The sequence below is a fragment of the Capricornis sumatraensis genome, chromosome 12, assembly GCF_032405125.1.
Source record: "Capricornis sumatraensis isolate serow.1 chromosome 12, serow.2, whole genome shotgun sequence".
In the NCBI taxonomy this organism is placed as follows: domain Eukaryota; kingdom Metazoa; phylum Chordata; class Mammalia; order Artiodactyla; family Bovidae; genus Capricornis; species Capricornis sumatraensis.
The window spans coordinates 79,432,465-79,445,516 of record NC_091080.1 but is presented as its reverse complement, the minus strand read 5'-3'; the positions used below and the strand labels follow the sequence as shown (position 1 = coordinate 79,445,516).

General features: G+C 39.0%; 1 protein-coding gene across 1 annotated transcript in view; it reads right to left on the bottom strand.

Annotated features, from left to right (window-relative positions):
- The window catches only part of LOC138089044 (ATP-binding cassette sub-family C member 4-like), a 309,781-nt gene that overhangs the window by 50,304 nt on the left and 246,425 nt on the right, over positions 1-13,052 (bottom strand). Inside the window, exon 20 of the mRNA XM_068984368.1 lies at positions 5,324-5,403. Within this exon, the coding sequence (XP_068840469.1) occupies positions 5,324-5,403 (80 nt within the window). The remainder of the gene's footprint in view (positions 1-5,323; positions 5,404-13,052) is intronic.

Below are 13,052 nucleotides of genomic sequence, written 5' to 3'. Positions count from 1 at the left end.
AGACTGTGGAGCATACATAAGGACATGATTACTGGCTAGCTTGCTCTCTCCTCTTTTGATCCCACCTCATCTCATTCCAGTCACCTCTAACTACACCCTCCCTCTTCTCTTTTCCGTGTAACTCAGTGAACCTCTATGGGTGACCCTCAATGTGGAGAAACCTTTCATCTTTAACCTAGATGCTTTATCATCAGTGCTGTATAGATGGAGAAGTCCTGAGGCTAGGGTAAAAATAAAACTGAAAGCCAGAAACAGGAGGCTTAAGTCCAAATCCTAAGAACATCAGAGAAATCCTGAATCCAGGGAACATTAATCGAGAGGAGCTCATCAAACGCCTCCATACCTACACTGAAACCAAGCAGCACCCAAGGGCCAACATGTTCCAGAGCAAGACATACCACGCAAATTCTCCAGCAACACAGGAACACACCCCTGAGCTTCAATATACATGCAGCTCAAAACTATTCCAAAACCACTGACGTCTCACAACCCATTACTAGACAATTCATAGCACTCCAGAGAGAAGAAATCCAGCTCCACCCACCATAACTCCAACACAAGCCTCCCTAACCAAGAAACCTTGACAAGTCATTGATACAACCCCACCCACAGAGAGGAAACTCCATAATAAAGAGAACTCCACAAATTCCCAGAATATAGAAAGGCCACACCAAACACAGCAATATAACCATGATGAAGAGACAGAGGAATACCCAGCAGGTAAAGGAACAGGAGAAATGCCTACCAAACCAAACCAAAGAGGAGGAGATAGGGAATCTACCTGAGAAAGAATTCTGAATATTGATAGTGAAAATGATCCAAAATCTTGAAATCAAAATGGAATCACAGATAAATAGCCTGGAGACAAGGATTGAGAAGATGCAAGAAAGGTTTAACAAGGACCTAGAAGAAATAAAAAAAGAGTCAATATATAATGAATAATGCAATAAATGAGATCAGAAACACTCTGGAGGCAACAAATAGTAGAATAATGGAGGCAGAAGATAAGATTAGTGAAATAGAAGATAGAATGGTAGAAATAAGTGAATCAGAGAGGAAACAAGAAAAATGAATTAGAAGAAATGAGGACAACCTCAGAGACCTCCAGGACAATATGAAATGCTCCAACATTCGAATTATAGGAGTCCCAGAAGAAGAAGACAAAAAGAAAGACCATGAGAAAATTCTTGAGGAGATAATAGTTGAAAACTTCCCTAAAATGGGGAAGGAAATAATCACCCAAGTCCAAGAAACTCAGAGAGTTCCAAACAGGATAAACCTAAGGCAAAACACCCCAAGACATATATTAATCAAATTAACAAAGACCAAACACAAAGAACAAATATTAAAAGCAGCAAGGGAAAAACAACAAATAACACACAAGGGGATTCCCATAAGGATAACAGCTGATCTTTCAAAAGAAACTCTTCAGGACAGGAGGGAATGGCAAGACATACTTAAAGTGATGAAAGAAAATAACCTACAGCCCAGATTACTGTAGCCAGCAAGGATCTCATTCAAATACGAAGGAGAAATCAAAAGCTTTACAGACAAGCAAAAGCTGAGAGAATTCAGCACCACCAAACCAGCTCTCCAACAAATTCTAAAGGATATTCTCTAGACAGGAAACACAAAAAGGGCGTATAAACCCGAACCCAAAACAATAAAGTAAATGGCAATGGGATCACACTTATCAATAATTACCTTAAACGTAAATGGGTTGAATGCCCCAACCAAAAGGCAAAGACTGGCTGAATGGATACAAAAACAAGATCCCTATATATGCTGCCTACAAGAGACCCACCTCAAGACAACGGACACATACAGACTGAAAGTGAAGGGCTGGAAAAAGATATTCCATACAAATAGAGACCAAAAGAAAGCAGGAGTAGCAATACTCACCTCTGATAAAATAGACTTTAAAACAAAGGCTGTGAAAAGAGACAAAGAAGGACACTACATAATGATCAAAGGAACAATCCAAGAAGAAGATATAACAATTATAAATATATATGCACCCAACATAGCACCATAATATGTTAGACAAATGCTAACAAGCATGAAAGGGGAAATTAACAATAACACAATAATAGTGGGAGACTTTAATACCCCACTCACACCTATAGACAGATCAACTAAACAGAAAATTAACAAAGAAACACAAACTTTAAATGATACAATAGACCAGTTAGACCTAATTGATATCTATAGGACATTTCACCTCAACACAATGAATTTCACCTTTTTCTCAAGTGCTCACGGAAACTTTTCCAGGATAGGTCACATCCTGGGCCATAAATCTAACCTTGATAAATTTTTAAAAAATCAAATCATTCCAAGCATCTTTTCGATCATAATGCTCTAAGATTAGATCTCAATTACAGGAGAAAAACTATTAAAAATCCCAACATAAGGAGGCTGAACAACACGCTTCTGTATAACCAACAAATCACAGAAGAAATCAAAAAAGAAATCCAAAAATGCATATAAATTAATGAAAATGAACACACTACAACCCAAAACCTGTGGGACACTATAAAAGCAGTGCTTAGAGGAAAGTTCATAGCAATACAGGCATACCTCAAGAAACAAGAAAAAAGTCAAATAAATAACCTAACTCTATATCTAAAGATACTAGAAAAGGAAGAAATGAAGAACCCCAGCATTAGTAGAAGGAAAGAAATCTTAAAAATTAGGGGGGAGATTAATGCAAAAGAATCAAAAGAGACCATAGCAAAAATCAACAAAGCCAAAAGCTTGTTCTTTGAAAGGATAAATAAAATTGACAAACCATTAGGCAGACTCATCAAGAAACAATGGGAGAAAAATCAAATCAATAAAATTAGAAATGAAAACGGAGAGATCACAACAGACAACACAGAAATACAAAGGATCATAAGAGACTACTATCAGCAATTATATGCCAATAAAATGGACAACGTGGAAGAAATGGACAAATTATTAGAAAAGTACAACTTTCCAAAACTGAACCAGGAAGAAATAGAAAATCTTAACAGAGCCATCACAAGCATGGAAATTGAAACTGTAATCAGAAATCTTCCAGCAAACAAAAGCTCAGGTCCAGACGGCTTCACAGCTGAATTCTACCAAAAATTTAGAGAAGAGCTAACACCTATCCTACTCAAACTCTTCCAGAAAATTGCAGAGGAAGGTAAAAATCCAAACTCATTCTATGAGGCCACCATCACCCTAATACCAAAACCTGACAAAGACGCCACAAAAAAAGAAAACTACAGGCCAATATCACTGATGAACATAGATGCAAAAATCCTTAACAAAATTCTAGCAATCAGAATCCAACAACACATTAAAAAGATCATACACCATGAACCAAGTGGGCTTTATCCCAGGGATGCAAGGATTCTTCAATATCCGCAAATCAATCAATGTAATTCACCACATTAACAAATTGAAAAATAAAAGCCATATGATTATCTCAATAGATGCAGAGAAGGCCTTTGACAAAATTCAACATCCATTTATGATAAAAACTCTCCAGAAAGCAGGAATAGGAGTAACATACCTCAACATAATAAAAGCTATATATGACAAACCTACAGCAAACATTATCCTCAATGGTGAAAAATTGAAAGCATTTCCCCTAAAGTCAGGAACAAGACAAGGATGTCCACTTTCACCACTACTATTCAACATAGTTCTGGAAGTTTTGGCTGCCTTATGACCCAGCAATCCCACTGCTGGGCATACACACCAAGGAAACCAGAATTGAAAGAGACACATGTACCCCAATGTTCATTGCAGCACTGTTTATAATAGCCAGGACATGGAAACAACCTAGATGTCCATCAGCAGAATGGATAAGAAAGCTATGGTACATATACACAATGGAGTATTACTCAGCCATCAGAAAGAATACATTTCAATTAGTTCTAATGAGATGGATGAAACTGGAGCCGATTATACAGAGTGAAGTAAGCCAGAAAGAAAAACACCAATACAGTATACTGACACATATATATGGAATTTAGAAAGATGGTAATGATGACCCTGTATGCGAGACAGCAAAAGAGACACAGATGTATAGAACGGACATTTGGACTCTGAGGGAGAGGGAGAGGGTGGGATGATTTGGGAGAATGGCATTAAAACATGTATACTATCATGTAAGAAACAAAGTGCCAGTCTATGTTCGATACAGGATACAGAATGCTTGGGGCTGGTGCATGGGGATGATCCAGAGAGATGATATGGGGTGGGAGGTGGGAGGGGGTTTCAGGATTGGGAGCTTGTATACACCCGTGGTGGATTCATGTCAATGTATGGCAAAACCAATACGGTATTCTAAAGTAAAATAAAGTAAAAATTAAAAAAAAAAAAAGGCATCCAGTCCTAACACTTCATGGCAAATAGAAGGGGGAAAAGAGGAAGCAGTAACAAGACTTTTATTTCCTTGGGCTCCAAAATCACTGCAGACAGTGACTGCAGCCACAAAATTAAAAGACATTTGCTCCTTGGAAGAAAAGATATGACTAACTTAGCACTTTAAGAAGCAAAGACATCACTTTGCTGACAAAGATCTATATATTCAAATCTATGGTTTTTCCAGTAGTCATGTATGGATGTGAGCGGTGGACCATAAAGCAGCCTGAGCACTGAAGAACTGATGCCTTTGAATTGCAGCGTTGGAGAAGGCTCTTGAGAGTCCCTTGGACTGCAAGGGGATCAAATTAGTCAATCTTAAAGGAAATCAACCCTGAATATTCATTGGAAGGATTGATGCTGAAGCTGAAGCTCAAAAACTTTAGCCACCTAATGGGGTTCCAAAGAGTCAGACACAACTTAGCGAGTGAACAACAATGATTGTTTTTGTTTAAGTATTATTGGTCACCTCATGTTATTAATCTTTTCTTTGTAACACATGCTTTATCAGAAAAAAAAAAAGGTACAGTAAATATTTGTCCTTTATGGTAATACAATGCACAATTTAGTTCATCTTGGCTATCTTTTCTTGAGAGGTGCTTATTTTTATTATGAAATATGCTTACAGTAAAGGGAATCCACACCAGACACCTGGAAGGCAGAGGGAGAACCACTTACCCAGCATGTCGCTGCTTCAGACCAACCTGACATGACAGAGTAGCCACTCCTGCCCCAGGTGTCACTCATGTTAACCCAGCCTCCCAATCACAGCCACATCTTTCTCTCACAAGTATGGCATTTATTTAAGATTAAAGGACACATCACCAGGCTGAAAGGCCCACCCTCAATCCCTGTGAAAAGGCCTTGAGAAACAGGCTCTCTGTTCTTCCCTGTGAGAACTCTGACAGGACTGATACATTACCTGGATGAACTTTTGAAATGATGAAGGCAGTGAGTCATCCATATGCCCAATGTCTTTGGAGAAACGATTTAAAATTCTTCCTGTAAGAACAGGATATGAGAAATTACTCTTTTACCCAGACAGGCCCTTTAAGACAAACAATTCATGATCAAATAAAATAATATTTTAAATGCATATTTGTATAATATATTTCAGAATCATATGAAATAAGCTGATGTCAGTGGTAAAGAAGGAGAAAATAGGATAATACCTAAAAAGAAACAAAAATACCACCAAATAGAAGTGGGTGGGATTGAAATTAGCCCTTGGTTTTTAAAAGAATGGCAGGGTGTAAGGCAGGGAATCTTTTGGAAAGGTTGATGGATTTTAGAATGTTCCCTCCTTTTAGATCCATCCCATCTAAGGCTTCATTCCAAGTGCTTCTTATCATTGATTTTATTTGCCTTCTCAAAATCCACTAAAACAATATATCCTAAATGCTGCAGAATTGGAAGATGAGAATTTCTAATATCTACTGCTTTTAATGATTTAATTCAAACAACCCTGAAGCTACACAAATACATATATACACACAATCAATTTTGGTGTATCCAGGGAAATGTGTTTATCTACCCCTCTGAGCTTCATTTGTAATCGAAGCTTCAGGAAGCCAGCCTGCAGATGAGATGTGAGACCTCTATCTTCTCTTCCTGACCTGTCACAGATGACTTCCTCCCAAGGCCCTTCACATCAATCCACAACAGGCTGGTGAATGAGCAGTGGTTGGGGGCTGAGTTTCCACTGCTGCTGGGATGTGAGGCTCTCCTGTTGTCCACAGGGTGCCCAGCTCACCAGAAGCACAGGGTGTGCCCACACCAGGAACTGGAGTCACTGGAGGCTTTCACCCTTGTCCAGGCCAGCATTACAGACTGGGCCTCAAATTTCCCGTCTCAGACAGGAAATACAGATGCAGAGGCTGTCTTTTAGTAACACCTTTGGCAGATCTGGTGACAACTCTTCTGATATTGTAAGAATGCCTGCTTTAGAGGGTGATTCTCGGGATAAAATAGGCTCTGGCAGGTGAAAGAATCCAGTCACGATGCCAGGTAAATCACCAGGTGCTCAACAACCAAGGTGAGATGATGACTCTGACCCCCAGGTTCTGCAGCATCACATCACCTGGGCAAGTCCACCCGGTGCTGCAGGAGGGTCCACTTGGTAAAATGCAGATTCTGATTCAGGAGTGCTGGGGGAGCCAGAGAGTCTGCATTTCCTCCAAGCTGCCACATGACACCCTTTCTGCTGTTTCCCACACTACACTTCGAGGGGCAAAAGGTTCGGTTATTTAATCAGTTCTGCTTTAAGAACATTAAAATCAAATGGGTTATTTTCCAAATATTCTAGAGAATTTTGTGATTTACATAGTCTTTTTTTTTTTTAGGATTTATTTATTTGTTTAATTTTTGGCTATGCTGGATCTCCATTGCTGCACATGGGCTTTCTCTAGTTGCAGCATGGTGGTTTCTCTTGTTGTTGAGCATGTGCTTTAGGCACATAGGCTTCAGCAATTGTGGTGCATGGACTTAGCTGCCCTATGGCATGTGGAATCTTCCCAGGCCAGGGATCAAACTAGTTATCCCTGCATTGTCAAGTGGATTCTTAACCACTAGACCATCAGAGAAGCCCTGAATGGTCGTTTTTTAACTTCTCAAAGTAATAATACCAAAATAAGGAAAATGTATGTCAAAAAATGTTAAAGATACAGTTTACATGTATATGGTTTCATCAAGAAGAGCACAACTATTTAACATAAGCAGAATTTGGAAACACTGTAAATACAATTCAGCTTAAAAAGTGTTTAAAGCAATGATGGAATTTTTTTTAAAGATGAAAAGGCTACCCAGAGATGAACAGTACATGAAAACCACCCCTTTACCTTTCACCAGATGTGGGTGACTTAAGGTCTGAGAGACTGAGGATTAAGTTTGTAGGATACAAGAAAAACAAAACCAATGAGAAAAACCATCTCTCCACATAGCAACTACAAAAACTGAACTAAATATCAAATATCATTAAAAAACTAAACTCTTATCACCAATGAGCTGAGTGCAGAGAATGTGATGTCAGCAGGTTTAACAGTTACTTCTGGCACTAAGAAACACTTCTTGCACTAAGAAACATTAAGAGAACAGATAGTGATAAACCCACAGCAAACATTATCCTCAGTGGTGAAAAACTGAAAGCATTTCCCCTAAACTCAGGAGCAAGACAAGGATGCCCACTCTCACCACTACTATTCAACATAGTTTTGTAAGTTTTAACCACAGTAATCAGAAAAGAAAAAGAAATAAAAGGAATCCTGTAGTGCAATTCTCATTGTTTGCAGATGACATGATCTTCTACATAGAAAACCCTAAAGACACCACCAGAAAATTACTAGAGTTAGTCAATGAATAGAGTAAAGCTGCAGGATATAAAATCAACACACAGAAATCCCTTGCATTCCTATATACTAACAATGAAAACAGAAAGAGAAATTAAGGAAACGATTCCATTCACCATTGCAACAAAAAGAATAAAATACTTAGGAATATATCTACCTAAAGAAACAAAAGACCTATATATATAGAAAACGATAAAACACTGATGAAAGAAATCAAAGAGGATACTAATAGATGGAGAAATAAACTGTGTTCATGGATCGGAAGACTCAATATAGTGAAAATGAGTATACTACTCAAAGCAGTCTATAGATTCAATGCAATCCCTATCAAGCTACCAATGGTATTTTTCACAGAACTAGAACAAATAATTTCACAATTTGTATGGAAATACAAAAAAACTCGAATAGCCAAAGCAATCTTGAGAAAGAAGAATGGAACTGGAGGAACCAACCTGCCTGACTTCAGCCTGTACTACAAAGCAACCATCATCAAGACAGTATGGTACTGGCACAAAGACAGAAATATAGATCAATGGAACAAAAGAGAAAGCCCAGAGATAAATCCACACACCTATGGACACCTTTGACAAAGGAGGCAAGAATATACAATGGAGAAAAGACAACCTCTTTAAAAACTGGTGCTGGGAAAACTGGTCAACCACTTGTAAAAGAATGAAACTAAAACACTTTCTAACACTATACACAAAAATAAACTCAAAATGGATTAAAGATGTAAATGTAAGAACAGAAACTCCTAGAGGAAAACATAGGCAAAACACTCTCTGATGTAAATCATAGCAGGAAGTTCTATGACCCGCCTCCCAGAGTAATGGAAATAAAAGCAAAAATAAATGACTGGGACCTAATTAAACTTAAAAGCTTTTTCACAACGAAGGAAACTATAAGCAAGGCAAAAAGACAGCCTTCAGAATGGGAGAAAATAATAGCAAATGAAGCAACTGACAAAGAATTAAACTCAAAAATATACAAGTAACTCCTGAAGCTCAATTCCAGAAAAATAAGCAACCCAATCAAAAAAATGGGCCAAAGAACTAAACAGACATTTCTCCAAAGAAGACATACAGATGGCTAACAAACACATGAAAAGATGCTCAACATCACTCATTATCAGAGAAATGCAAATCAAAACCACAATGAGGTGCCATCTCATGCTGGGCAGAATGGCTGCTATCAAAAAGCCTATAAACAATAACTGCTGGAGAGGGTGCAGAGAAAAAGGAACCCTCTTACACTGTTGATGGGAATGCAAACTAGTACAGCCACTATGGAGAACAGTGTGGCGATTTCCTTAAAAAAAAAAAAAAAAACACTGGAAATAGAACTGCCATATGACCCAACAATCCCACTGCTGGGCATACACATGGAGGAAACCAGAATTGAAAGAGACAAGTGTACCCCAGTGTTCATTGCAGCACTGTTTATAATAGCCAGGGCAAGGAAGCAACCTAGATGTCCATCAGCAGATGAATGGATAAGAAAGCTGTGGTACATATACACAATTGAATATTACTCAGCTATTAAAAAGAATGCATTTGAATCAGTTCTAATGAGTTGGATGAAACTGGAGCCTATTATACAAAGCGAAGTAAGTCAGAAAGAAAAACACCAATACAGTATATGAATGCATATATATAAAATTTAGAAAGATGATAATAATGACCCTATATGCAAGATAGCGAAAGAGACACAGATGTAAAGAACAGACTTTTGGACTCTGTGGGAGAAGGTGAGGGTGGGATGATTTGGAAGAATAGCATTGAAACATGTATATTATCATATGTGAAATAGATCACCAATCCAGATTCCATGCATAAGGCAGGGTGCTCAGGGCTGGTGTACTGGGATGACCCTGAAGGATGGGATGGGGAGGTAGGTGGGAGGGTGGATCAGGATGGGGAACACATGTACACCCATGGCTGAATCATGTGAATGAATGGCAAAGAAAAAAAAGACCCACAATATTGTAAAGTAATTAGCCTCCAGTTAAAATATATTTTTTAAAAGAAGATAAAAAAAGAGAGAGAAACAGATAGTTTTTCAGAATATTTATTTCCTCTGGCTTTGAGATAGACTGTTGTAATCAGAGCTGTAATTTCAACTTCATGGCCTTGCAGTATTAAAGTTCTCTCAAAGGTCTCCATGTGAAAGCCTTATGATAAACTCCCTTCACACACATGCTATGACTATTCATCTGAATGACACAGGACACATGGCCCCTACTGGAATATCTCCAGGAATACAGAGGGAAAAACGATTCACAGTAAACAAGGGGAACCCAATCCATTTTCAGACTATTCTGTTAGGGCTTTCTCACATTAAACTGAATCTTGTCTTCCTGGAAGATCCAAACTCTGATGCTTATTCTCTCCTTATAAGCACACAACATGAATCTAATTTCTGTCAATATGCTGCTGCTGCTGCTGCTGCTGCTGCTAAGTCACTTCAGTCGTGTCCAACTCTGTGCAACCCATAGATGGCAGCCCACCAGGCTCCCCTGTCCCTGGGATTCTCCAGGCAAGAACACTGGAGTGGGTTGCCATTTCCTTCTCCAATGCATGGAAGTGAAAAGTGAAAGTGAAGTCACTCAGTCATGTCTGACTCTTAGCAACCCCATGGACTGCAGCCTACCAGGCTCCTCTATCCATGGGATTTTCCAGGCAAGAGTGCTGGAGTGGGGTGCCATTGCCTCCTCCACTGTCAATATGACAGTCTTTCAAATACTTGAAGGAAGTGAATCATATCCTTTGCAGCCACTACTCCTTGATGCCTCAATGATCTCTAATAAGGCATGGTCCTATCCTGGCCATTGCCTCTTGACCAGACTCAGATGGCCAGTCCCAATTAATGCCTTGTGCTGAGGAATAAAATCACCACCTTCCCCATCCTGCATAATCAGTCACAAAGCTGACAAACATGGTAAATTCTGGAGGCCAGATCATATTTTGGATATGGGTATAATGAAAATCCACATCACTCCCATCTACAGCACAGGTAAATTTAGGGGAACAATTGAGTATTATATATAAACAACTCTAAAAGTACATCCCTTCTCACCCAGAAATTCCATTTCTAGGAATGTATCCCAGGAGTTAAAAAGTACATCAAAGATGTACAATGTGGCATATTTGGAGAGTCAGAAGCAGAAAACAACCTGAACAAGTCTGAAATAAGCCTGCAATATATATGTACAATTTAAAGTTTCTGTGGTGTTTTTCTACAATGACTACTTGTATAAGAAGGTAGAGTTGGGGGAGCTCAAGAGAAAGACTGGGGGGAAAAGGAAAGGGAAATCAAGTGTGAAGGAGAGGAGGGTGGTAGTAGAAAGAGTGGAGGAAGAGAGGGGAGGAAGGTAGCCTCCTTGAAGTCCATGGTATCTGAGAACCAATAAGGGTCCTCTTAACTGCTATGGTCCACATTTTTCTATTTTGTTCATGAGACAGAATACCATGAAAGATGTTACTGAACTTCTCATCAAATCCAAATTCACAATGATCATATTTTATGTTGTCTCTGAGTTCTGGCTTCTTTTATTCAGCCTAAGGATTTTGAGGTTCACTTGTGAGGTAGCATGTGTCTTTTTAAGCCCCATTTTTTTTTCTTTTTACCACAAAAGTGGTCTTAGGCACCAGCAATACTAGACCACATATCAAACCATATCACACCTGACCTTGAGGGTAAGTAAGAGCAGATGAGTTCTGTGAAATCTTCAATGTTTTGAGCTTCTTTAAATGTGTCCATGGTTAACTTCACTGATAGTCCTAGAATCTAATTGTTTTGATAAGAACTGACCGTTGGTTTAAAGCCCTGCAGAGAGTCAGAAGCTGGGAGTGAGGGCCAAGGACAGGTTCTGAGCCCAGTGGAGTGTGGAGGGGTGGGGAGAACAATAAAGGAAGAAGTGTCTTCGTGAAAAGTGGGATCTATATCCAAGCAGCCTATTCAAAAAAAAGGAGGAGAGTTTCTCCAAAGGGGCCAAGAAAATATACACTGGTTGTTATGTACACAAGGATCCTTTCCAGCCCAGTGGTCATCTCTGGGCTCCGCTGAATACCCTCTCCATTGGACCAGCTTTGCCCCATCACCTTGCACAGTACCTGGAAGGTCCAGGTATATTTTCTTGTGTACACGAGGGAGTCATTAAGGAAGGTGGTCCACCCTGGACTTCCTGCATCAACACAAACTAATTTGACTTACAAGAACCTAAGAACAGGAGAGGGAGCTGCGGAAGTCTGGGAGCTCCACAGTTTCTTCATCTTTGCTGTTAGAATAGGTTATCAATATGGTGCCTGCTCAAAGAATGTCAAGAAATTTTAGGTTGGTGCAGAAGTAATTGCGGTTTTGCATTGTTGAAGTTTGGCATTTGATATTGGAATATATGAATGTGGCTATGTTATACATCATTATAATGTTCATTTCTTGCTTTGTGTTTTTTGATAATGAATTATTACTTGCTGTTAATTTTATATATATTTTGGACTATGGAAATAATGTTAGTAAAAAAGCAAATTTGAGCTATTTTCTTATTTGAGTTCAAAATGAGTCATAAGGTGGTGGAGACAACTCACAACATCAACAAGGCATCTGGCCCAGGAATTGCTAATGAATGTACAGTTCAGTGATGGTTCAAGTAGTTTTGCAAAGGAGATGAGACCCTTGAAGATGAGCATGATGGCCAGCCATCGGAAGTTGTGACCAAATAAGAGCACCACTGAAGCTGATCCTTTTATAGCTATACGAGAAGTTGCCCCCAAAATCAACACCACCAATTCTACAGTCACTTAGCATTTGAAAGGTGAAAAGCCTCAATAAGTGGGTGTGTTTTGAGCTGACCGCATACCAAAAAAATTGCTTTAAAGTGTCTATTCTTTGCAACAATGAACAATTTCTTGATTGGACTGTGGCATGAGACAAAACTGGATTTTATATGACAACCAGCAATGACCAGTTCAGTGGTTGGACTGAGAAGACTCTCCAAGAACTTCCCAAAGCCAAACTTACACCAAAAAAGGGTCATGGTCACTGTTTCGTGGTCTGCTGCCCATCTGATGCATTATAGATGTTTCAATCCCAGCAAAACCATTACATGTGAGAAGTAAGCTCAGCAAATTGATGAGATGCATCAAAAACTGCAATGCCTGCAGCCAGCATTGATCAACAGAAAGGGCCCAATTCTTTGGGACAATACCCAGCAGCACATCACACAACCAACACTTCAAATACTGAACCAATTGGGCTACAAAGTTTTTTTATAATTTTTTTTAAATTGTTTGTTTTAATTAAAGGATAATT